Consider the following 21,880-nt stretch of genomic DNA (forward strand, 5'->3'; position numbering starts at 1 on the left):
CAAACGGTCTCTTGCTCACAGCGGCCCTGTATCTTCTAAGAATTAAAAAAATCCTGTCTACTAAATCCAATAAATCACATCATATAAAATTTAGTCTCTTTCGTTTATACATTGTAGTGTTCCATTCTAACTGCACGGGAGTATTTTGCTTTTGTGTTCTACGCGGCGATTTCTTGTTATTAAGTTAAACCTGGTTAAACTTGATTTCTGTTCAATTGCGCTAAACGGATCCGGTCGATCGGGTGCCTGCATTAAAGCGATGACGTCATCAGTTCACGTCATCGCTTAAAAATTAAAGAAGAGGCCTCTGTGGAGGACAGAGTAAAGTTCATGCATGTTTAAGGCAGACACTGCCTTTTACGTACACTCCTCTTGATCAAGCAATCAGCCACGGGTTTTTTAGCCATTTTTCAATTACTTCCAAATTAAAGTTTGTCTAAAAATAATATTTTTCTCACATAAAAAATGGCAACAGAGTAATTCTGCAAGTTATCAAAACCTGAGAAAAAACACAGATATTTTTTTTAATGAAGTGATTTTTGAAGTGTAATCTGTCGTAAAGAGAATATTTTAATGCCCCTTACTCGACACCAGAGATAAAACACGTGTTGATACTTGTTTCATTTCATTATAAGAATACTTTTAATAAGCCATTTGGTTGGTGTCACATTATCAATTGTTCCTCCCAGGCTAGGTCTCGAGGGCTAGGTCTAATAAAATGCGACCAAAATGAAAAAGTCAATATTATGTCAACAAGTTTATAACATAGCGTCAAAAGAGGCTAATTTGAAAACAAAAATAATTTTCTCAGTACATTTTAAAGGTATCTTAATAGTCCAGCCATATGGTGCTAAAAAATACTGGAATTGTGCACTTCGGGGTAAAAGCACCAAATTTGGCATGGTGATAGTATTTAAGTTGCTGAACAATATTAGCTATGGACCCCAGCCAGGGGGGTGATTTTGTACTAAGGGGGGTGGGGTGGTTACAATTTTCAAAGAAATTACTGTAATTCAAGAAAAAAGGTGTACAGTTGAGCCGAATTTGTTATATGTAGTAGTACTTACTTACTATTCAGGTTCCTGAACAATATTAGGTATTGTCCCCAGCAAGGGTGGGGGGGAGATTGTTTGTACTTAGGGGGGTGGGGTGGTTACAATTTTCAAAGAAAGTACTGTAATTCAAGAAAAAAGTTGTAAATTTGAGCCGAATTTGTTAGATGTGATAGAACTTGCTTACTGTTCAAGTTGCTGAACAATATTACCTATTGTCCCCAGCAAGGGGGGAGTTGTACTAAGGGGGTGGGGTAGTTGCAATATTGAAACAAATTGCTGTAATTTACCGAAAAGGTGAAGAGTTGAGCTGAATTTGCCATACTAACAGTGCACAATGTCCTGAGATATGTCATCTAACTCCAACCAGACGTTCTTCACAAACGGGGTGTATAACCAGCACGCAGGGGAGGGGGTGGGGTAGTACGTACCATGGTATTTTTTGACTTTGTAAAGTAAGCAAACTTAATCCTCTCCCTCGTATGTCCCACCACATTTACAAAGCACAGTCCAAGACATGACAGATTTCTAATATTTACAACGTTCTCTGTAACCCCAGCATTGCACCCTCATTTCACCAGCTCCCTGACATGCTGTTGATGCTTCAGGTGATGTGGTCCACCCAGGCTACCGTGCATCTGACTCAGATTGTGCCCATCCCCATTCACTAAGAGAAGGTAGTTCAGGATTAGATACAATGCACTGTACTCAACAATGACCAGCTTGGTAGGCCACTATCTTGTTGTTTTGTACTAATGCATCAGCGGTAGAGGGTTGTTCTCAAGGGTCCTACCTTCTGTGCATCATTGTCTCCTTGGCACGGACTTGTCTGGTCATACAACAGCACCACAAATCTTTCCAGCAAACGCATACTAGGCATTTTGTTGAGGACCATGAAAGCTATAGTGGCTTCTCCATAGGACATCCATGTGGCCCATACTGTGCTCTTTCCTCTTCCTTAGAATGCTGATCACAGCCTGTAAAGGCGTGGAAGATGTGCAACACTTGTGATTTCTCATCTTCAAGAGGCCTGACGATATCAAGTATTGCTTACCAACTCCAAATGCAATCACATCTCACTATACTCTTAATTGATTTAGATTTAAGTTGGCAATAGCGAGCATTGTAACATTAATATGTCTTCTGTACGAAGAGTTAACTTGCTGTGCACAATCAGATGCAATTAAAATTAGCCTTGTAGCAGCCTCCTTGTGCATGCAAGGTGATATTTCAGGCGTAACATCAACTGAAGATGACAATACGAGAGTGTCGCTTGTAGATAGAATACATTTTGTTTGCTTCATATGGCAACGTGATCATCTCCTAAGCTAGATATGCTCTGTTTTGTTGGACTCTTCCTTCAGAAATTCTCCCCACTTAGCAGGAATTACCCTTACATCTGTTTCTACTCTGGCGACCCGCGACCTGCAAGTAAGCGTAGAGTCCGACTTGATGAAGTGTATGGAAAAACTGACACCAAACCAATCTATAACCCCAGTAGTAGATGTGATGCTTATCGATGGTACTGCCCCTGTCAACATATTAAAGCCGTCTGGAACATGTAAAACATTCTCTGGCTATGCATATCAAGTTAACTTGCCGCAAATCAGTAACCAGCTACCGAGTGTGCAGCAGATTGATATCATCTGGGAAAGATGCATACCAAACTCGTGACAAGCGTGGAAGAGGTGTCCATCGCAGAGTAGAAGCAGATGTAAGGCTTCCTGATAGCTGGGGAGAATCTCTGAAGGAAGAGTCCAACAAAACAGAGCTGATTTTATATGTGCGTGCACAGCAAGGTATTGACAAGATAATTCTTTGTACAGTAGACACTGGTGTTGCAGTAGTGCTTGCACTGGAGATATGAATTGCATTTGGAGTTGGTAAGCAATACTTGACATCGTCAGGCCTCTTGAAGATGAGAAATCTCAAGTGTTGTACACCTTTACAGGCTGTGATTAGACATCAGCATTCTAAGGACAAGGGAAGAGCACAGTATGGGCCACATGGATGTCCTTTGGAGAAGCCACTATAGCTTTCATGGTCCTTAGCAAAATGCCTAGTGTGCAGGATGTTCTAAATGCTATGCCTGTGCTGAAAGGATTGGTGGTTCTGTTGTATGACCAGCAAGCCCGTGCCAAGGAGTCAATGATGCCAGAAAATTTTTTGCACAGAATTAAGGGAAGAACCCTTGAGAACATCTCCCCTACTGCTGATGCATTAGTACAAACACAACAAGATAGTGGCCTACCAAGCTAGTCATTGTTGAGGACAGTGCGCTGTATCTAATCCTGACTACCTTCTCTTAGTGAATGGGGATGGGCACAATCTGAGTCAGATGCATGGAAGCCTCAGTGGACCACATCACCTGAAGCATCAACAGTTTGCCAGGGAGCTGGTGAAATGAGGGTGCAAACCTGAGTTAGGTTGCAAAGAACATTGTTCAAGACTGGCATGTCTTGGACTGCGCTTCGTACATGCGGTGGGGAATGCGAGGGAGAGGATTAAGTTTGCTTACTTTACAAAGTCAAAAAATACCATGGTATGTACTCCCCCACCCCCTCCCCTGCGTGCTGGTTATACACCCCTTTTGTGAAGAACGTCTGGTTGGAGTCAGATGACATATTTCAGGACATCGTGCACTGTTAGTATGGCAAATTCAGCTCAACTCTTCACCTTTTCGGTAAATTACAGCAATTTGTTTGAATATCGCAACTACTCCACCCCCCTAAGTACAAAAAACCTCCCCCCTTGCTGGGGACAATACGTAATATTGTTCAGTAACTTGAACAGTAAGCAAGTTCTATCACATCTAACAAATTTGGCTCAAATATACAACTTTTTTTTTTTGAATTACAGTACTTTCTTTGAAAATTGTAACCACCCCATCCCCCTAAGTACAAAAAATCTCCCCCCCTAGCTGGGGACAACACCTAATATTGTTCAGGAACTTGAACAGTAAGCAAGTTCTATCACATCTTACAAATTCAGCTTAACTGTACACCTTTTTCTTGAATTACAGTACTTTCTTTGAAAATTGTAACCACCCCACCCCCCTTAGTACAAAATCACCCCCCTGGCTGGGGTCCATAGCTAATATTGTTCAGCAACTTAAATACTATCACCATGCCAAATTTGGTGCTTTTACCCCGAAGTGCACAATTTTTTCACCATATGGCAGGACTATAATGAGTTCTATGGAAGTTTCGTTTGAAAAACGTTGGGTCCACACGTTTTCAGCCAGGCGACTCTCGCCCCAGTTCTCTCGCGACCATATCCAAAATGGCGGATGAACAGCGTGCAACCAAAATAGCAAAACTATGGCATAATGGAGAGGAACTGAGCGGCTTCAGAAACGTTTCTTGATTGTAAGGGACTATTAAGGACTTCTGTTATCAAATGCAGAATGAAGCAATCATTGCGAAATACGATTTGGCCGTAGGATGACTTGTTTGTACTCACACGATTTTCAACGATATGGAAATTTACCTTTCCTATAAGAACGTTTAAAACGCTTTGGTAAGTTAAGTTTTAGCAAGTTCAGCATGGATATGTTTCAAAGAAGTGTATTTATTAGTATAGTAAACTACTACGTAGACGTTATACGGACTCCTGTATTGTATGCACATTATATTTTAGGGAACAAGCTTTGGAGGGGAACAAACTGATTTTTACTAGTGTTGTGTTTTTTAATTTTTGCTAATTTTAACAGTCAAAATTTATGTTTACTCGTCTTATTACTGCTAACAACAGCTTTTCTAAGAACTTTAAGCCTCGCCAAGGCAAATTAAAGTGTTTAACAATAAATAAAATAGGTATGAATGTTAAACTATTGGTTTTGACAATATGCAAATTAGGTCAGGGTGTGCTTCAAAATGGGTCATTAAAGAACTAAAACACTACACGGCCCAAATTTTTCTCAACTGAATTTTGTTCTACATGCATTGGGATAACTCCTGATATAAGTGTCCTTTTTTTCTAGTTAGGCAGTTAAAAAATATGAACATCTAAATTTTGGCAATTTTGGGTAGTGGTTTTCTCATCAAAAGTTGGCCAAATTTTGTTTTATGCCTTACACTGTCAGAACCCTCTATGCCAAATCAGCATATATGAAAAGAAAGAGCATTTATAGTAGAATCACAGCCTACAAGTATTTAGTCAAAAGGTTTTGTGTGTTTGATTTTATACAAGTGCAAACTTACTCCTTCAAAAACAGGATTTTTCGGGATTTGAAGGCTAAATATGGGACCACCCCTGGAACTTTGAAAGTAAAAGTCAGAAAACCAAACCCAAATGGCTTTTAGAATATCTCATCAAGGCCAACTTCTGCAGTAAGTTTCAGGAAAATCGGTTGACCCCGACTTTCAAGGTCTGGAACACTTTCTCTGACAGTGGCACTTAATTGACTGATGGAAAAACCGTGTATAAATAAAGTTATCTTATCTTATCTTATCTTATCTTAGCTTATCTTATCTTATCTTATCTTATCTTATCTAAATATTTGCTGTAGGTGCAGGGGGGGGGGGGTCCGTTGCAGGGAAGGAGATGAACAGACCATCCCCTCCAATCTTTTGTCTAGGAAATTTTAAATATGCTGGCCATGCATAGTACCATCCAAGAGTATTTTAATAACTGCTAATGGGTACCATACTGGCCACTTTAATTGGCCCAATCCAATCTATATTATGTGTGAGTAAGAACAAAAAGGAAAATTATTACCAGTACATGTAGATGGACATGACTGGATATTCAATAAAATAATTTCACTAATTTTGTACAACATATTACAATAAATGCACAAGAAGATTGTAGGATTTGAAGGGTAATATTATTTTTATACATAATTTTATGGTGTATACTGGATGCTGTTTATTTTTAGAGCAGTACTTTTTTTACAATGAATGATGTTTTCACATCTTTTCAGTTTCCTTATTTGGAGTGACTCAGCGGTTCCAGTGGAAAGGATCATTGAATTAAAATCCTTTCAGGTATTAATGAAAATAAAATAAATTGAAGGTTTAACACGGATTATTTTTATCTAGCGAAAGTATAATCATTGTGTTTCATAGATATACATGTGCATATGAAAGATAAAATATAATAATATCCCTAGCTTTCTTACAGTATGTATATATGCTCTATATTTTGATAAATACGATGTTCAGTTTCTTGGTGTTGCAGATAAAGGATTCCAAAGACAATAAACAATACCCTGAGACCACTGTAGCAGTGGTACAATAACTAAATAATCTGTTCAACAACTTAACAGTTTTCACAACATCAAGATTATAGTCTTAAATTATATACACCTCAGACATTTTTGATGCTCGGTCCACTGAGAGACAACAAAATGTACATGACTTGTAAACACAATATGCACACATACCAATTACAGTCGGGAAAAAAAATCCAGTTCTGGCAAATCTTCGTTTAAGCACACAAAGAATTTCCAAATTGTTTTATTGAATCAAAAACTAGCGCGAGCTTATAAAATATGTCATGTTGCTTAGCAACTTGCGGGACAAAACCTACAGGCTCAGTCAATTCTCGAAGAAGTAATGTCGCCATCAACTGGCACTTGTTCCCTCGACTGGATTAAGATATTCATAATTAAGTAATATTAAATTTAAAATTTGTAAAATGAAAAACAATGTACATGTAAATAATTGCAAACATGTACCTTTTGTAGATACTTCAAATATACAGACACAGCAAACATAAATATCATAATGTGCGCATCTGTCATGTAATTGTTTCAAAACAGCTGGCCTGTCGAAAAAGGCATGTCTATAGAAATTTATGTAATTTAGTTTACTGTATAAATTAGAGTTTCTTAATTTATTCATGATTGAATGATTTTTGCAATAAAACCAATCTAATTGTATTATTATTTTTTCTTTCCACTTATGAAGAAAATCAATCACTTTCCAAGTATGGGAGAGATTTGTAGAAAGGACAATCTAGCTCGAAATATGGCAAAGTGAGTACCTACCGTATATGCAACGTAGTGATCAATGGATAATACCAATTATTACCATTAACAAACAGTCTGAATATACTAAATGGTTTTTGGTAATGGGAAAGGGTCATAGGAAAATAGCACTTCTTGCTCCAGTATCAGTGGCAATTCATTTTGTACACATACCGTCCTGTATAATTAAGGCTTTCTACAGTTGTACATTTATCTGAGTATGGCAGGTGACGGGACTGAGAGAAGACATTACATGTATAGCTCATGCCATCAGCCAGTAATTGCATGTGTGCTTGACTACCACGTGATGGGTAATAAATAACTCTTCATTATGTCTGACTGGATTTGCATAAAGATACCTGCAAAGAGCTCCAACCTGGTCGGCTGGGCATACTTCCCCAGGGCACCCCACTGGCCGGCGGATTGCAACTTGACGAGCACAGCCGGACCTCTGCTCCCTCAGGGGGTGGTCCTCTGTCCAAAGGCTCTCATATCCCACAGCCAGGGTTCAACACTAGAACATGCAAAAAAGCTTTAAGTCAAACACTCGATGTACCAAATATAACCCCACCCTTCCCCCCTTGCTTTTCAAAACTAGCCACCAGCCAGCCACCAGGTAATAGCCCTGTCCCTAGGCCACATCTGGGCATAAGTCTTGACGCGTAGCCCCCTCAAGTTTTGACCAGCATGGGAAAAAAGAAAAGTCTGCGGGCATATTTTTCAAAATCCAACTTCAGATGTACATGGTTACAAATATGATCTACTGTTATTTAATCATTAATTAACTGCGCTGCGCAGTTCTTGCTCTGCACGGGGTTTATTATTATTATTATTATTATTATTATTATTATTATTATTATTATTATTATTATTTTTCGTTTTGTCGGTGACCAGACCCAGACCTCCACTCGGTCGAGCTTGAAGTCACGCGATGTTTAGAAGCTACAAATCAGTAACAAATGGAAATATTTTCTCTTTTTTTGTCTTTATAAAGTACATTTAGTGTGAACTATTCGATTTTGAAGCGTTTGGTTCATGGAAAATACTAAATTTCCACGCTTTCAAAGAGAAATATAATTTAGCGGGCCAGAATCTGTGAATAAATACCATTACGTTGGTGTAAAAGAATGTGCTGACATGACAAGTTTCACTTTCGATCGGCTAGACCTCGAGTCATGTAATTTTTCAAAGCTTTTATCAGCTACCTTTCAAATCTTTGCGAATCCATTAATCTTTACTTACGAAATTCAGTGTGAAGTATTTTGAAGCGTTTGAATCGAAGAAAATACCAAAATTTCACGCTTTAAAAAATATGCTTTAGCGGGCAAGAATTATTTACATTTATTTACATTACGTTTGTGTCCTGGAATGTGCTGGCGTTAACAAATTTTTACTTTCACAAGGCACTGATCGGCAAGAATCAGGCAATTCTCTGAAAGGTTTAAATCTGCTATAAACGGAAACTAAACAAATCCTCTGGTCTAAACTTAGCATGTTAAGTGTGAAATATTCGACTTTTTGCTTTATTTATTTTTGGAGCTGTGTCATCTATAGGGTTTCTGAAATCTAATGGAAAACCACTGAGACAAACATGCCCTGGCTTGCAAGGGTTACGTCTTTGGTAAATTAATTCCCCTGGGAATTCCCATTCAGCAAAACACTGTGAGGTCTAGTACTGTTCTTCTCAAATTTGATTTAATTATTTGCTCCAATATTCCATTTTCGGAGCTGGTTATTCAATCTTTAAACGGTAATTCAAGACAACACTGGATGCTGATTTAAAAGATTTTTTTGTTTCACGGATCAGGATCGTGGGAATTAAATTTGGCCACCATTAGCATATAGGAAAAATGTTTAATTTCGGATGGAACTAGTCAACCATGAAATGTCACGCAAGGTGTTTTCCTACCATCTTATTTGTCAGTCGCAACATTGTTCGACGCAGGTAAAGGCGATAAGGGGGGGGGGGTGCATTTTTTGTTCCCCCCCCCACATGGCTCCCCTAAAGTGCTCACGAGACCAGCGCAGTTGTAAGCTCTAAGAGCTCTTGTTCAATGATATATTTTAAATATTTCAGAATGCAGAGAGCTCACCCAGAGGAATACAACTTTATTCCACAAACTTGGGTTCTGCCAGCAGAGTATCCTTTCTATTGTAATTACTGAATTTTTCTAAGAAATAATGATTAAAATAATTATGTTAATCAATTAATTAATTGATTTTATAGTAATTATAATTTTGTAATAATAATTTTATATAGTTTATGAATTAAAGAATTAGAAAGAAACTGAAAGATGACAGTTCCTTGAGTTTTAGGCATGAAGCAAGATACATTTGTAATTAGTTATTATAATAATAATACCTTGACTTGTGAATTGGCTTTATGTTAATAAATAACAAGTTGAATGAAATGTATATTCTCTTTAACTTGCCCTCCATCTTGCATGTACATCAGATATGCCACATTTCAAGGTTATTGTAGAGAACTAAAGAAAAGAAAGAAACAAAAAACATTCATTGTTAAGCCAGCTAATGGAGCCATGGGAAATGGGTAAGTCTAGTATAATTTAACTTCCTGATCAAACTAACTATAAGACTATTAGAGTCTAGACTATATAAATTTTATATTACTGTTAGAAGTAAAATGAAACTATTATTATTAAATAAATTAAGAACAGTTAAAGGGGCAGTACTATCCCAAAAAGTAATGATAGAATTATGAGGGTGCACTCAGTGAACAACAGAATAACCTTGAACACCAAAAGAACATCCCTGCTGTTTTTCATTCATTTTACTGAAACTTAACTCCCTATTAGAAGGACACTTCTATAAAACGGACAGTTGGAGCCATGCAGTTCTGAAGAGAGTTGAATGTAAATCTGTATAGCTAGTGAGAAAAAATGTTGTTGACTAGTCTTGAATTTAATCATGACCATAATTTAAAGCTTGAAAAGTCCCCTCCAGGAATTTTCCAGTCAGACAAGTCACTTGACTTGTACACTTGCTTGGTGTATGTACATATATAATTTTATGTGTGTTAATAAAGATGACTTAATTTTTCGTCTGATTTCAGGATTTCTCTGATAAGAAATGGAGACAGAATCCCATCCCACGAGCAAATAGTCATCCAGGAATACATTGATAGGGTAAGAATTACAACAAACTATTTAGTTACTGTGGGAGGCGCACTGGCCTAATGGTTAGGGAGCTTGATTCCGAGTCGAACGGCCCGGGTTCGAGGCCTGGCCTGGGCGCTGCGTTGTGTTCTTGGGCAAGACACTTTACTCTCACAGTGCCTCTTTCCACCCAGGTGTATAAATGGGTACCGGCAAATTTACTGCTGGGGGGTAACCCTGCGATGGACTAGCTAGCATCCCATCCAGGGGGTAGTAGCAATACTCCTAGTCGCTTAACGCTAGGGAAACCAGGATAAGCTCCGGCTGTATGGGTCACTTAGCTCGGACACAGACTTTTTATTAAGTTACTGTACAGCTTTTAGGTTATTTGTTGTTGTAAGTTGTTGTTTTAAGATTATTTAATGAAAAAACTAATTAAACATCTGTTTACAGTGTATGTACACCTTTTTACATTTCAGCCTTTTCTACTGGAGGGATTCAAGTTTGACCTCAGAGTATATGTTTTAGTGACATCATGTGATCCACTGAGAATATTTCTCTATCATGATGGGCTTGTAAGTATTTTTAAAAGCATTTACTTGATATAATATAATTGTACATGTTGAACCAAATCTGAAGCCAAATGCACATGGGTGCAGATGAGATTGTTGGAAAATTAAATTTACCGTTTATTTAGTACACAAGGTTCGTACAGGTCATGGAAAACCTGGAGTCATGAACCTGAAGAAGTCATGGAATTTTAGAATTTCATTTTTCAGGCCTGGAAAGTCATGGAATTTAAGTGTGGGTCATGGAAAGTCATGGAAAATGGTATTGATTGTACAAATAAATTAGGCAGGTTATTTTTTGCGAAGAAAAGAGTAAAAACGTACCCGAAAACAAGATATTTTTTGAAACTTTCCAAGAAAAATGGTCAAATTTAGGTCATGGAAAACTAGCTTTAAGAAGTCATGAAAAAGGTCATTTAAAGTCATGGAATTTCAAAAGCTCAAAAGAGTACGAACCTGTTACAGTAATGGGTGTGACTACATGTATCTTTTGTGTTCTATTAGGTTCGCATGGGAACAGAAGTGTATGAAAGTCCCTCAGATGAAAATCTGGTAAGTATACCGGTATCTACCTTGTAATCTTTTTTTTTTTTAATTTGGGGGTTAACACACAAGTACATTGTGTTGTACATATTATGTTTTAAATTTTTCAAAGATAAATATCAAACCAGTTTAATATTTATATTTCATTGTCTCTAATTCACCGAAACATAGAAAAATACAGCCATGTAATACTCAAACTGGTTTTGGAAATTTTTTAACCAAAGATATAATTATTTAAACCACAGCATACAGGTATGATCATGTAAATCTTATAGCCTGCATAGCTGGCGGTATTGTTGGGTTTTAAAGCGCCCACAAGCAAGCAGTGAAGATACGACAACAAGCTTAATTACGGCGAGTGGCTTGGGGAGGCGCAGCTTCACCATTTGCTTGTGCTCGCTTTAAAACCCAACAGTACCGCCAGCTATGCAGGCTATAAATCTTACAGCTAGTGTGGTCATGTGAAGCAATTCACCAAGAAAAGTGTTCTTGTACAACTGACAGTAAAAAGCTTCCTTAAGTTTGATCTCAATTTTAATTTTCTTGTAGGATGAGCTTTTTATGCACCTTACAAATTATTCAATAAATAAACACAATGAGAACTTTGACCGAGATGACAGCGATGACAGTGGAAGTAAAAGGTACAGTTTACTGTGGTATTATTTGTTTATACATATACTGTATGCATTTTTGATTTACCAATTTTAAATGTGTTGGAGGTGTCCTGTTGTTTGTCAAATTGGTTTTCAGGTTAACCTGTTTTAGCCTGAAGAGGACACACATACAGTGGAACCTCGATTTAACGAACCTCTATTTACATGTAGCGAAGTCCTCGATATAACGAATAATATTCTTCGCCCCAGTAATAGTTAAATGTATGCGAAAGTTACCTCTATATATAACGAAACCTCGTTATAGCGAACAAATTTTTGCCAGTCCTTGGCCCTTCGTTATATCAAGGTTCCACTGTACAATGACATAAAACAATAAGAGTTCCTTAAAAATCATATTGATTAATTAATTGATTGAAATTGTTTTTAAAAGTGATTATAAGAGTGTTACCTTGTGCTTGAAACAGATTTAATCTGAAAAGCAAGAATATTATATTTTTGCTTTTCTTGCACGGTTTTCCGTGTGAAAACAGAAAACCCTTAGTGTACGTTTTCGCATGAGAGGTCAGTAGTATCTTCATGTTACTACAGTATTACTCCCCCTTCTAATCTCAGCAGTTAGGAATCCCCCTTTCACTTGATAATGCAAAGGAATTTCTTATTTTAAGGACCCCCACATTTTTATAATTACGGTATGTAGTGCTTGCTACATTTATTTTCTTGCCCAATACCTTTCATGGATAAACAAATTTCTCATTGTTTTAAAACTTATATAACTGCCTGGATTCTTATTCCAGATCTATAAAGTTTTTGAATGAATGGTTACAATCCATGGATTTTGACGTAAACTTTCTTTGGCATAACATAACAGTAAGTATAGATTACATTATCCTCATGGGCCCAGTTGTTCAAATATTTTTATTCAGGAGTTGATCTTTTAACTTTTCTGTTCATGACATATTTTCTGTCCTTTAACTTTGACGTCAACTAATCTCAAACTTCACAAAACATAGGCAACCAAAAAAAACTTTTTTACAAGAGAATTTGAACCCTTGTTCAATTTTCAATCCTCGTCCCTTGGGCCCGTTTCTCGAAAGCCCCGAAAACTTTTCGTTCCCATAGAACCATTTTAAATTATCTGTATTTTAAAATCAGGGAGTCTGTATAGGTCTAAACCTTTGTATGAAGGAAACCTCTGTTCATATGAAAAATATAAGCTTAATGGAATTTAACAGCTCTGTAATAAGGTTTGAAATTTTGCTATGGCTTTTCGGGTGTCAAAACTTTTCGGACCTTTTGAGAAACGGGTCCCTGGCTACTAAACTTACAGAAACAGACGGATCAAATTTAGACTCAGATTCAAGGCAAAAAAAATGTTTCAAAATTTCTCTCTTTTTTTTTGTTTAGGACGTTCTTGTAAAGACATTGATAGTTGCCCAGCCACACATTCTTCATTCTTACCGCATGTGCCGCCCTGGGGCACCTTCTGGAAGTGAAAGTGTTTGTTTTGAGGTACTGGGGTTTGATATTTTGCTGGATCGAAAGCTCAGACCATGGCTTTTAGAGGTAAGCTGATAAAAATTTAACGTGCAGAGCGTACACTAGTTTACCTTGTTTATGCCTTTTTATGCATTCTTAAGTAGGAAACATAGCGTTTCGATACTGTCTAGCTGTTTTAAATACGAAAAATAACTGCCTGTGTCTTACCTAAACGTCTGTAAATCGTGAAAATGTTGTGAAGTGCACAACGCGAGGCTGAAAGCCGCCATTTTAGATGGCGTCATCGTTATATCGTGACGTACATAGCTGACGTAAACTCGCTGTTATGGCAAATCATCGTTAAAACTCGCCGAAGAGTTTCCGACTGTTTTTGTCCAATCAGAAATAGTCCGAGCTCTACGAACGTTGTCACGATTGCTTCCCGCCATCTGGATACAACTGTACGTCACTTTTGTCCTGACGAAAATGGCAGTCAGTGAATTTAATAAGGTCATACACTGTCACAATGAATTGTAAATTTAAATGTGGTTAATTTATCCACAGGTTAATCGTTCACCAAGCTTTGGCACCGATACAAAACTTGATAGTGAAGTCAAAGGAGGAGCACTGTGCGACGCATTGAAGTTGCTAAATATCAGGTATTGCTAAGGCGCGCTTCCTAACTTGTTCATTTGATGAAAACTGTCTTTGCTTATCAATTCTTAGAACGGGAGGATGGAGGGGGGGGGGAGTAGTAAGAGGGAGGGGGAATGGCCCGTTAAAGATAAAAATTACATTTTTTCTGGGAGGGGGGGTCGTCCCCAGTGAAAGACAATTCTCAAAGAAAATACTGAGGATAACGCCTTTCACCAAGGTTATAAAAGAACATCGTATCGAGAGTTACAGTCATTTTTGAATTTCTTCTCAATTATTTCAGGGCTGGCGACAAAAGACGAGGCATGGCGGCTGAAAAAGCAGAGGCACAAAAAAGATTGTTAACTCAACCGAAAAGGAGCGAATACTCCATGTCGGTAAGAGCTGGTCAAAGATTTAATTTACAGTTGAGGGATAAAGGTTTATTGATTTTATTGAAATGTTTCGGGCTACTTATCTTTTGTTTTAACATTTTAGGAATTGGAAAAGAAGAAGATGATTTTAAACAAACGCCGAACTGAACTAGTGAGTCTAAAGGTTTTTTAACTCACACGCAAACAGGGATTAGAATAAAGAGATGCATCAGCGAGGAGATATTGTCTTGATGTAACGCTAAATTCTCTGAACTAACCAGTAATGAGTGTATAAAACAAGTGAGGAGAATTTCTATTTCGGTCAATGGTTTCTATGGTTAGTGTTTTCGTGCTAGTTTTGAATATAGTACTACAAACTATCAGCCAAAATGTCGTCACATAATGCGAATTTTTCCGGCGTATTCTTTCTTTGTAGAAAGACAGGCTGACTCAAATACGAAGAGAGGCTGCAAGAGAAGAATTTGAGAACATGAACATGGTGAGATGATGTGAAATCGTGTTACTTTAGGTCATATGCTTATTTGTGTGCATATATTTACAATTTATAAATAAAATATTTCTTAGAACTACAGTGGAACCCCGATATAACGATCCTCGATATAACGATATTCCCGATATAACGATGAATATTCAATGTCCCAGCAAAAGTTACAGTAAAATGTATGGGATAGAACCCCGATATAACGATCTTCGATATAACGATATTCCCGATATAACAAAAAGAATTTAGCGGACCGAACGTTAAATCCTCCCGATATAACGATATTATCAGTACACAATCACATTTTATTTGCAAAACAAAGAGTTTAATGCAATAACATTACGGTAATCGAGTCATCTCTAACGTTTCTAAAAACAGCTTTGTAGGATGATATACGAAAATGATACTGTGTTCTAAGCCTTCTTATCAAAATTATTCTCTTTATCCTCCTCTAATATGCAGTAAAAAGTACTTGTTAGGTTTACCCCGATATTCCCCGATATAACGATATTTCCTGTCATTTTACGGCCATATCGTTATATCGGGAGTTTCGATATAACGATTCTTCGATATAACGATATTATTTTACTGCTCCCTTGGCATATCGTTATATCGGGGTTCCACTGTACTAGTATATCACGTGATGTGTGTTGTGTTCATCTTTAATAAAAGCGAGCGAAAATGGGCCTGTGGGTTAGGTTGGGAATTTTTCTCCTTCAGAAGTTTGAGACAGCTTCAAATCACAAAATCGTTATGTTTATTTATTAATATTTTTGTTGCGATAATTTGTAGGGAAACTTTCGAAGAATATACCCTCCCGAAGATAAAACAAGACGAGAAAAGTATAACGGCCTTTTAGCTGATGCCTTCAAGCTCTTTTTGTCAGGTATAGTAAAACTTCCACTTAATAAATCGCCGTTGAATCGAGCTTTTTTAAAGTATGTTTGGTTTTAATGTCTGTTTGGACTTTTTAGGGAGAGCTGCCTCGCTTCAAAAGGACGGTAATCAACCATTCAGCTCTCTCAGGGTAGGTGAATACAATTAAGCCGTGCCTTCGCTAACGTTCACCTCCCCATTTCACCTTAGCGTCAATCTCAATCTTCCTCAATCTTAATAAGTTTATTATCACCTCTTTTGAGCCCCTTGTTGTTCGTGTCGCTTTGAAAAGCGTTGCATTTAGCAAAAGCTTTAATTCTCATGCCGAATACTTTTTTTAACAGGAAGAAGAAATTCTCGACTTATTAGAGCAATGTGAAGCTGACGAAAATATCACCTTCGACAAATCTGGAAATCGCCCAATGAGTAAAGGACCTAAGGTAACAAAACTGTGTGAGTGCTGGTGGTGGGGAGGAGTGGGACAGAGGGCGGAAGTCAGCAAGAGGCGCGAAAAGAGAGGGTGGGAAGCGGGAGATCTCAAGGTGTTGGGTAACGGGAGAAACAGAATAAAATGCGCCATATTCTGTAGTATAATAGAAAAGTCTCAAAGTGGCGGATCCACTAAAGAAGGGACAGGAAACTGGGTGTTAAAGGTCAGGGACTCTTTTATTCTAAACGTAATGGCCTTTAGCCCTTGTCAGTTTTGTGACAAGCGAAGAATGCCTTCATGTACTTGAAATCCAGAAATAATGGAGTGACCCAAGTAAAATGATTTGAGAAAATAGCCAAATGTTACAACACGATTGCCCCTAAGAAAGACTGCGTGGGAGGCTAAATGTTACTCAGCAATTAAGAATTTAACATATTGTTCCTCGAAACCTCGTGCAGTCAAAATGGTGCGGTTACTTAAAAATTGGACGAAAAGACCTGGACATCTTTTTGGGCATTTAATCTCTCAAGGGTTCAACCCTTAAGCCCTCATGTCAACAAACACATTCTCCATATCCGTCGCCTATTACTTGTTATAAATTTGGTTGAGGGAATCTACATCGTCATTGTGACTTGTACCTGCTAGGGAAGAGGGTTTATTGTTTATTTTTTGTTTATTTTCTAGCCCTTATCCTCCATGCCAAGTGCAAAATCCACTGCCAGCAAAGGAGACTCTTCGTCTTCGTCATCCTCCGTTTCTTCAAATCCACCACCATCATCATCACTCAGACCTGCGTCTGCTCAAAAGGCGCCAAACTCAGCCAGTCACGGCTTCGTATTACCACGCTCCTCTACGCAGAGAATTGTGACGTCATCATCGTCTCCACCAATGAAATTCAACCCTGTTGTAGTGAGTAATCCTCAGTATTTTAATCTTTGGATTTTTGTAGTAAATCATACTTGGAACAAAGGACGTGTTACTTTTGTCTGTTTACCTAAAAGCCTCTTCCACCTCGGTGTAACAGCGTCACAAGTGAGACGTGTTGCGTGACTTCACAAATAAAAGCCACAAGAAAAGGCACTAAGGTGTGTTAATTTAATTGTCGTTTTTTTTTTCATCCTCAGGACGCAGCCTTCTTGGATGCCGCCGTAAGAGAAAGAGAAGAAGAACTTAGTCGGCGAACATTACAAGCTTTGCTCGACATGAGGATAAAATTTCCTGGAAAAACAGACGAAGAAGCAGAAATTATTTTAGAGAGTGTAAGTGTTGGATATTTTACGGTCTATTTTGAGAAAGATTTGCGCGGGTTTGAAAATCACAGGAGCAATTTATCTAGAGGAGGACTTACAGCTTACGGTATTCTTGTACCATTTGTTTTATCAGATACAAGATAACTGGAAGTTTCATAAGCCTAGAGTGGCTTCATATTGGTTGGTGAAACTCGACTCGATAAAGCGTAGAAAGGTGAGGAAAACACTCTCATTGCTTTGCTATTGGTTATAAAGACGTATTTTAGACTGCTCAGAACATCTGTATTTACTATAAATCGTTAAACGTGCAGAAGTAACCACAAGAGAACTGTCTTTAGTTCCCACACCCTGTGCCCTCCCCCTGCCAACACCGTGCACTATGCGTTCGCCTTGCCGCTCTTTGCTTTGCTCAAAATTATTTTCACGAACGTCCTTTCGCGAAAGGAGCGGGCCTGTGCATTTTCCACATTTTTTGACCACCAAACATGCCGGCTCTATCGAGGTTGAAATATATCATACATTGTGCTATACGTTATTTCTTTTGTAGGTTGTGGATATCGTGCGCACAAACGTTCGTGCCATCTTACAGCGCGTGTGGCGAGCATCTGAAGTGGATAACTTGCGTCTTTGTCGAGTTTTCTCGAGAGTGTTTAACAGATTACTATGGAGTCATGGGCAGGGATTGTGGAACTGCTTTTCAAACTTGGGGTACGTTTGTTTGCTACTTCTTTTAGTCAACAACTATTCACCGAAGTGAAGGTAATGAAGGTACGTATGTAAGGTGGCTAGTGGTGGATATTTACCGAGCCGCTGCCACTGTCACTGAGGTTAATAGTTGTTTTAGTATATACTATAACAGTGAGATAATATAGCCCGAAAGAATGATATTTGTCTAGTCTTTCTCCTTCAAAGATTTCAACTTTCTCGCGCGCGTTGCTTGGAGGTGAATCAGATAGCGAAGAATATTTCGAGTTTGAGTAGCTAATCAGCGCGCGCTAAAAGCACTATCCACTGTCTTAGTATATACTACAGTCGAACCCGGCCCTATTAAGCGGCCACCCATTAAGCGGCCACCCCCTATTAAACGGCCAGTTACTAAAGTCCCGAAAATATTGTGAGTATAATACTGTAAATATAACCCATTTTAAGCGGCCACCCCTATTAAGCGGCCGCGGCCACCTTTCTGCCGTCCCGATGAACGTTCTTCTATTGTTTTTACCTCTATATAGCGGCCAATAAGAATGTAATATAGGATATTTAAATTAATTTCCAACAAGGTCAGACCGTGACGGCCGATAAAATCATTCAAACACAGGTTTATTGTCGTCTTCCTGTGATTCCGTTATTCCTTTTCACCTTATTTTGTATTGAAATAATGTAACCTTTTAAAAAGACCTTATGCTAATTTCTGACAAACTCCTATTAAGCGTCCAACCTCTATTAAGCGGCCAGTTGCCATTTCCCCGAGGGTGGCCGCTTAATAGGGGTTCTACTGTATTTTAAGTTATACAGTCATCTCTCTCTCTATAAGACGGACACCTGCTGTTGGTCCCGTACGCGTCCTTGTCGTTTTTCATTTATTTTACTGTATCTAAACTCCCTATAAGACGGACAGTTGGAGCGGGTCCTGAAGGTGTCCGTTTTAATGAGAGTTGACTGTATAGCTATATTGCCATAGCTAATTGCAGGCAGTCACACAGTAGCACTTCCTTTATGGTCAATTTGTGGCGTAGCTAGTGATACAGTGAGTCATTTGTCATTTCTCTCATTGATATGGTAAGTGCTTCATGGTCTTTTTGTTGTTTCACTTGCCAAAAGCAAGGGGAAATATTGCTACTCTATCCCACATCTTACTCCAATCAAGCTCGTAGCCTAACCTTCAGAGAGGTGAACGATTTGTTACGCTACTAGTACGCTATTATAGCATGGATACTCTCTCCTTCGCAGAAGTTCATTAGGCGGAACTTTGGGAAAGGGAGGAAGGCTAAGTGTGAGGCAAAGTGGGCAAAATTTCGCTGTCTTTTGCCGACATCCACTTACGCTAAGCAGCGAATTTCCGACTCCTCAAGTCTCTATCTTTTCAGAAGAAATATGAATGAATGCGTACAACAATTCCGAAAGGATGGCTATTTTTATGGCGCACAGCTTAAGACTGTAACGTGTATCTCGTTTTCATTTTATAGAAATTCCTGGGAGACAATATTCAGCAAAAGTACAGAGGTTATATCACTGGTATGTTTATTGTCAGCATTTGTGAGTTACCCTTTTAAAATCGGAACATCTGTGCTAAAGCCCACGGGCTCGGTCAAGTTCCGACCGAAGATCGAACCTATTTTCCGACGGTTTATTGTTTTGATTTGTTTGCAGACTGAGATGAGCTGCTGTCGTCGGATTGTCCAGCTGTGTCGTGATTGTCTGCTAATCGTGTATCAGTTTGCCGCTGACGCTAAGGCCGCAGGCGCTGCTTCTGTCGTGTCTCAAGGGACGACACCTCAGAAATCTGACATGAGGTCAGTTACGAAGTCTTTGCATGGGTCAGCGTTTGACAGTGAAAAATGCTTCCAGTTTGATCACAGGCTTTGAACCCGAACTTCTCATTCCGGAGCCAACACCAGAACTTAACCATTAGTCTTCTGCGCATCCCACAAATTCAGCTAACCAGACCCGTCACTATTTTTTCGGGGGGGGGGGGGGGGAATTGTCTTTCTGGTGTTTGTCTTTGGACGAATTGGGGTTTCCTTTATTTTGCTGTGCAGGACTTTTTTTCTGTGCAGGATGTTTTGGTTATTGTCCCCTCCTGCGCATGCGCCTCCCTCAATGATACCATAGTCCATCTCCAAGCAAGGAACGAGACTGAAATCCTCTTGGCGCGGCTTTCATTTTATTGCTGCTCTGCAGAGTCGCGAAATTTGTTTTTATTTTACTGGAAACGAGCTTGGAGTTGATATCCTTGAAATAAACGGAAGAGTTTTGCTTTGATATTTTCTAGGCATACAGATGTTATACGAAGAACACCAGACCTTACCTCACAACAAACCCTAACAGCGAGAATGGCCAATTATTACAAACCTTTCAGCTGACCCATGGGCACTTATGAGAACAAGTTGAGCGGTGATGACAGCTCTCTGGCTAAGGCTTAAGGAGTTATGAACCGGAAGTCTTAAAAGGAGCACTCGGAGATAATGGCGCTTACAGAAAGGGCTGGTTGAGGAGAAAACCTACTGGGACGACCCAAATAAGGAGGTGATTACGACAACGTACGTTTGAAGGTCGTTCTCGTGGCTCAAGGACGTCTACATGGAACGCAACGACTAAAATGATTATTTTGGAGATGTAAATTAATGTATTTATATTTTTTAGATTTATTTATTATTTTTTATAGTCCTAAACCAGATAGAGAACGAATAACGGCGCCTACAGAAAGGGCTGGATGAGGAGAACACCTACTGGGACGACCCAAATAAGGAGGTGATTACGAAGGCCACGCAACGTACGTTTAGAGGTACGTTCTCGTGGCTCAAGGACGTCTACATGGAACGCAAGAACTAAAGTGATTATTTTGGAGATGTTAATTGATGTATTTATATTCTTAAATTTATTTATTGATTTATATAGTCCTAAACCACATAGAGAACGAACTTCCGTACCTTGCTTTGCGTTTTGTGGTCCAAGAAGTGTTCCTGCATGCTTTTCAAGTCGAGAGGCAGGCTGCACTTCCTTCTGTCATGTGACTTACAAGCCTTTTTAAAGAATCAATTTTATCAAATATGCTTAAACAAGAGCAGTCAACCAAATGTCTGTTTGTAAGAATTGCTTGGACCCTTGGTTGGTCCGTTTGTCTGTTAACACACGATCAACTTTTTTCACATCAAGATGATGATCAAGGTGTTACTTTCTGTCACGCCAACTCCAGTGCCTTGGCGTTGTTTTGGTTCGTCACGCAATCTTGTCGGAAAGATTCCGTGAAACGCCAAAAGAATGTCTTTGTTGGATGTCTGCCTCTTTATTGAGCATGAAGAGCTCTATGTAAATAGATGAAAATTTTAATTACAGATTTAAAATGATTATAAATATTATGTCTTGTCAAAGCTGTAATATAATATTATATTGTACATATTTATTGCGTGAAGATATTAAAAAGATAAATAAAATTATGATCATACTCTGAGTATCCTTTTTATTATTTTTATTTATTTATTTATTTTTGGGGGGGTGGGGAATTGGCATGAATAGATTGTGCTAGTAAATTTAGGAAAAGTTGCTTCACAATATACCCAAAAGTTGCGCTAAAGTTGCTCAAATATCAAAAAGTTGCCACCAAAATTTTGAAAAGTTGCTTGCTATAGATTAGTTTTGCTTTAGATAAATACTCAAAACGTGTTTGTTTGTTGCCATTTCAACATTTTCATTAAATATTCTTACAATCATTAAAAGAGGCCAAAAAGACATTGTTATATGAGAAATATAAATACTT

The 21,880-nt window shown here is 38.4% G+C and overlaps 1 protein-coding gene across 1 annotated transcript in view; it reads left to right on the forward strand.

Annotated features, from left to right (window-relative positions):
* The window catches only part of LOC144638510 (tubulin polyglutamylase TTLL7-like), a 30,183-nt gene extending 8,615 nt beyond the window's left edge, over window positions 1-21,568 (forward strand). The window contains exons 3-26 of the mRNA XM_078497705.1: window positions 5,977-6,040; window positions 6,965-7,032; window positions 9,101-9,163; window positions 9,479-9,574; window positions 10,097-10,169; window positions 10,619-10,714; window positions 11,213-11,260; window positions 11,801-11,892; window positions 12,660-12,732; window positions 13,270-13,428; window positions 13,906-14,000; window positions 14,279-14,372; window positions 14,473-14,520; window positions 14,785-14,847; window positions 15,643-15,736; window positions 15,825-15,877; window positions 16,071-16,166; window positions 16,841-17,065; window positions 17,281-17,415; window positions 17,540-17,620; window positions 17,954-18,114; window positions 19,590-19,638; window positions 19,774-19,916; window positions 20,396-21,568. Coding sequence (XP_078353831.1) covers window positions 5,977-6,040; window positions 6,965-7,032; window positions 9,101-9,163; window positions 9,479-9,574; window positions 10,097-10,169; window positions 10,619-10,714; window positions 11,213-11,260; window positions 11,801-11,892; window positions 12,660-12,732; window positions 13,270-13,428; window positions 13,906-14,000; window positions 14,279-14,372; window positions 14,473-14,520; window positions 14,785-14,847; window positions 15,643-15,736; window positions 15,825-15,877; window positions 16,071-16,166; window positions 16,841-17,065; window positions 17,281-17,415; window positions 17,540-17,620; window positions 17,954-18,114; window positions 19,590-19,638; window positions 19,774-19,916; window positions 20,396-20,486 — 2,260 coding nt within the window. The 3' untranslated portion in view covers window positions 20,487-21,568. The remainder of the gene's footprint in view (window positions 1-5,976; window positions 6,041-6,964; window positions 7,033-9,100; window positions 9,164-9,478; window positions 9,575-10,096; window positions 10,170-10,618; window positions 10,715-11,212; window positions 11,261-11,800; window positions 11,893-12,659; window positions 12,733-13,269; window positions 13,429-13,905; window positions 14,001-14,278; window positions 14,373-14,472; window positions 14,521-14,784; window positions 14,848-15,642; window positions 15,737-15,824; window positions 15,878-16,070; window positions 16,167-16,840; window positions 17,066-17,280; window positions 17,416-17,539; window positions 17,621-17,953; window positions 18,115-19,589; window positions 19,639-19,773; window positions 19,917-20,395) is intronic.
* Window positions 21,569-21,880: the final 312 nt, after the last annotated feature.

This window comes from Oculina patagonica, chromosome 14 (assembly GCF_052425735.1).
Source record: "Oculina patagonica isolate OP01 chromosome 14, crgOcupat, whole genome shotgun sequence".
NCBI classification, from domain to species: Eukaryota; Metazoa; Cnidaria; class Anthozoa; order Scleractinia; family Oculinidae; genus Oculina; species Oculina patagonica.